This window comes from Priapulus caudatus, unplaced genomic scaffold (assembly GCF_000485595.1).
Source record: "Priapulus caudatus unplaced genomic scaffold, Priapulus_caudatus-5.0.1 Scaffold422, whole genome shotgun sequence".
Classification (NCBI taxonomy): domain Eukaryota; kingdom Metazoa; phylum Priapulida; class Priapulimorpha; order Priapulimorphida; family Priapulidae; genus Priapulus; species Priapulus caudatus.
In genome coordinates, this window is record NW_014577483.1 from 142625 (window position 1) to 146727 (window position 4103).

At 38.6% G+C, this 4103-nt stretch overlaps 1 protein-coding gene across 1 annotated transcript in view; it reads right to left on the bottom strand.

The window, feature by feature from the left end:
* Positions 1-3592, bottom strand: part of LOC106810240 (SHC-transforming protein 1-like) — a 19381-nt gene extending 15789 nt beyond the window's left edge. The window contains exons 1-2 of the mRNA XM_014813529.1: positions 3474-3592; positions 3142-3195 (exon numbers count right to left, since the gene is read on the bottom strand). Of these exons, the coding sequence (XP_014669015.1) occupies positions 3142-3195; positions 3474-3572 (153 nt within the window). The 5' untranslated portion in view covers positions 3573-3592. The remainder of the gene's footprint in view (positions 1-3141; positions 3196-3473) is intronic.
* Positions 3593-4103: the final 511 nt, after the last annotated feature.

Consider the following 4103-nt stretch of genomic DNA (forward strand, 5'->3'; position numbering starts at 1 on the left):
GAGAGAGAGAGAGAGAGAGAAAGAGAGAGCGAGAGAGAGTGAGGAGACTGTGGTAGATTGAGATGGAGGAGAACAAGAGAGAAGGATGGGGAAAGAAACGAAGAACGAGAGAACTAGGGGAGGAGGCGGAGTTGTGGAAGGAAGTGAGGAGAGGAGGAGGGGTGGTGCAGGAGGAGACGGGGAGAGGCAGATGACGGGGAAGGGCAGGGTAAGAGAAGAGCATGGGGAGAATGTGGAGGAGTAGGGAGCTAATAAACTAGTGTAGGAGGGGAGGAGGGCGGAGGAAGGAGAAGGTAGAAGAGGATGGAGGGGGGTAGTGGGAGAAGGTAGAGGAGAAGTATGGAGGAGTTACTTGGGAAGGAATGAGGTAAATGAGGAAGAAGGTGGTAGACGAGGAGGGAAGGGAATAGGGGGAGAAAGGTGGTAGATGAGGTAGGTATGGGAGGGGAATATGCGGCAGGAGATGGCGTATGGAGTGGGAGAGTACAGCAGTAGTAAACCGAGGTTGACTTTTTTCCGCGCGACAAATTTTCCGATGACCAGTTTTCCTGTGACCAGTTTTTCCTGTGACCAGTTTTCCTGTGACCAGTTTTCCGGCGACCAATTTGCCAACACCCAAACCCTTAATACTTCTAGCCGGTGGTGATGGTAGTTAGGGTGATGTAAAGTTCATAGAACTGGGCCACGGCAATATAGCTTCTCATCTATTCGTTTTATTTTCAACGTGAACTCGGGTCAACCTTCGAACCCTCGGGCACTTCCTTCGAATAAAAACTTCACTCACTACTCGCTTCTTTCGCAATGCGCACATCCTCCGCATTTGTGCTCGCGGAGTAAGAGAGAGAGAGGAACATCAGAGCAGATGCCGCGCACGTGGCATTTTTATTTCGTATTTACTTCGTACGTTCGGCATTGCTTCGCCCCCTACGCGTTGACATGGTGCTGGTGCTTGCTACTTCCATAATCCGCGTACACGCGTAGACGCGAGACCAATAAAATCCATGCAACCAGTGGATTTGCTTATCGAGCCAAGAAAATCTGCGTTATGTTCATGCGCGTATCGGCGTCTGCTGTTCATTATAGAAATTCTGCTTTATTTACACCTTCTATCGCGTTTAAATGTGAGATTGAAATCTTTGACGATTAATATATCAATCTTATAATATGAATCTTATCTTATAATATAATCAATTATAATCTATTCTATATCTTCTCTCTTCTTCAGCTATTCTATAACTTTAATAAAATAAGAAACTATACAAATGGAAACGGATATTTTCAAGCCACTGATACGCAAAGATATACGAAAATGACTTTCGGGCAACAATTTCTTATCCACTATTATTAATAATAATGATAATACTAAAAATAAGCATCATAACAATAAAAAAATACTAGTAATGATAATCACATTACACATAATATTATGCGAATAACTCTCATAGTGGTTTATGAAGAATACACAAAACTCCAAACATGCTCGTAACATATAACGTATCACGTATCGATAACATATACACCCTCTAACATATAACATATCGAAACATATACACCCTCTAACATATAACATATCGAAACATATGACGAAATAGAACAGGAGCGTGGTTCGACCCCGTGCTTGGCACTAACTCGCTCTTCCATTACAAGTTCACACAATGGGTGGCACATCCCTAGCAACGTGCGGGTGTAATGTGTATCCTATACACTATATATATAATGTATATGTATATATAACATGATATTATACATGGTTCATACAGAACTGAAAAATTGTTCAAGAACATTTTATCAGAAATTCAAGGACATTTTATCGGAATTCATACACAGAACAAAACATACCGGAATTAATTTAATAACCCCATTCTTAATCACTGTCACGGTGTCACCTCTAAAACCTACCCGGATCACATTAATAAACCCTTCTAAACACTGTCACTTCTACAACATACATTGATTTACTGACTGATTTTACCGACTTAATGTAATTTGTGATCATCAGTTAACTGTCTATCGTGTCTATAGCTTTTTAAGCTCATTTAACGCAATTTTTATTGAGGTTTGCACATTATTGATGGTACAAAATGTCGTTTTATTACAGGCAAGGATTCTTTCTACAAATTCAAGAACATTTTCATGAAATTCAAGGACTTTTCAAGCACGAAATCAACATTTACTAAATTCAAGTACTTTTCAAGGACTCCCCTCAAATTCAAGGACTTTTCAAGGACTGTGCGAACCATGTAATATATATCACAACCGCGATCAGAGGAAAATCATCCGCGCGTAAAACATATCATAGTAACGCATAACAGGGACGGCATAACGCACAGCGACACCGCGCCTACCCGTCATCACGTTGTTACATAATGATCCTATCCTAATCCACCTTCTGCAATAATCCCCACCCCCCACCTCCTACCCACCCACGCCACATGCGTGTAAGTGTGCGGTAATTAGTAGGTGATTACGTAAGTACAGGCGACATGTTGTATGAAAAGCGCGCGGTATTAGCGGCAATAGTCGGCAGGAATACATAGTGTGGATTTCGCAACGCATTTATAACCTTGTAAGTATTAGTCTTCAAAGTCTAAGAGACTATACCGAAGACGGAGAAAGACGAAGTTGATCTCAAATAGACAGATCAACACTGCAGACCTCAGTAGAAAAAGCCTCAAGTTTGCGACTAACTAAAGAAGAAGGGAGAGAATTCCAATACGAAATGACAGAAACAAAGAAGCCAAACTTAAAGTGATCCTTTGAAGGTGGCATTCATGCATTCTGAATATCTCTACTTACTAAAACACCTGACACACGCAATACTCATATTACGGGATAAAAATGTCAAAAGTACACCAGAAATAACTATATTTTAATAACCTTTATACACCACAGACAAATAAACTCGTGAATCAAGTGTGACAATAAACAAATAAACAAACAAATAAACAAACAAACAAACAATCATCACCAAGTGATGCGCATTGCATTGCAATATATTATATATACAAATACGAACGCGAAATAAATGCGAATACAATATACATTACAATATAACGCACGCATCATATAATTATTCTCCCGATCCTACGTACAATTTACTTAATAAGCTTAAATAAAACTAACTAGTAAAGTAATACTTACCAGGTCACCACCGGATGCAAATGAGATTCCCTGCATCTGATGCGTGGCAATGATCTGCAATATATCCAATATATTTGATTATCATAACAAAAGTACGCGGAATAGCCAAAAAATGAAAGCCACAAATAAATCGTGACCAAGTAATTAAAGAACACAGCACAAAATATTATCACGATTAAATATAAATGATAGCTTATTACCCGAATGTATACCTATAATAGTACTTAATATACACACTATATGTATTCACTATATATTCATCCTTGTAGGCAGAGAAACCCACACATCCACTGAAGTTCTCAAAGATTCTCAAAGATTTTATTTATAATTACCTCTCCTGATTCCATGATGACGAGTCCAAGATTGTCTGTGCTGATGGTGAAGTTGATGTTGGAACCAGCATGAATCATATTTGGTCTCTCCGCGAGCATCTTGGTGATGCGTTTGTCCAGCTGCTAAAAAGTAAAAAACAACAACATGGTCCCCTGTTCCGTAATAATAACACTGCGTAATATGCAAATAGTTTCAAAACTAGTATCTATGGCCAAGTTTAACCTAGTGTACTAAAGAGTATAATATATACATATATATATATATATATACATGATATCAGGAGTAAATAGTCTCAAACTAATCTTTGAGATTATTTACTCCTAATGAAATAATTGTAATTGATACTACTAGGAGAGAAAACGTATCAGCGACCACAAAGACGTCTCACGTGTATATCCTTTTTTGTATTTCTAAACAATATAGCGATATAAAAAACGCGAGTTTTTTGCAGTGAATGTCCGAACCATTCAGGATCCGAAAAACTGAAAACTTGGTCACAATCAAATTTACAAGGAGTATAATACCCATGTCCTGTATTTTAAACACATAACAGTGACAACAAGCTGATCTCGAAATCTTGATATCATGAAATGTTATGAGTTTGTCGTTTCTCACACGCTCAGCATATA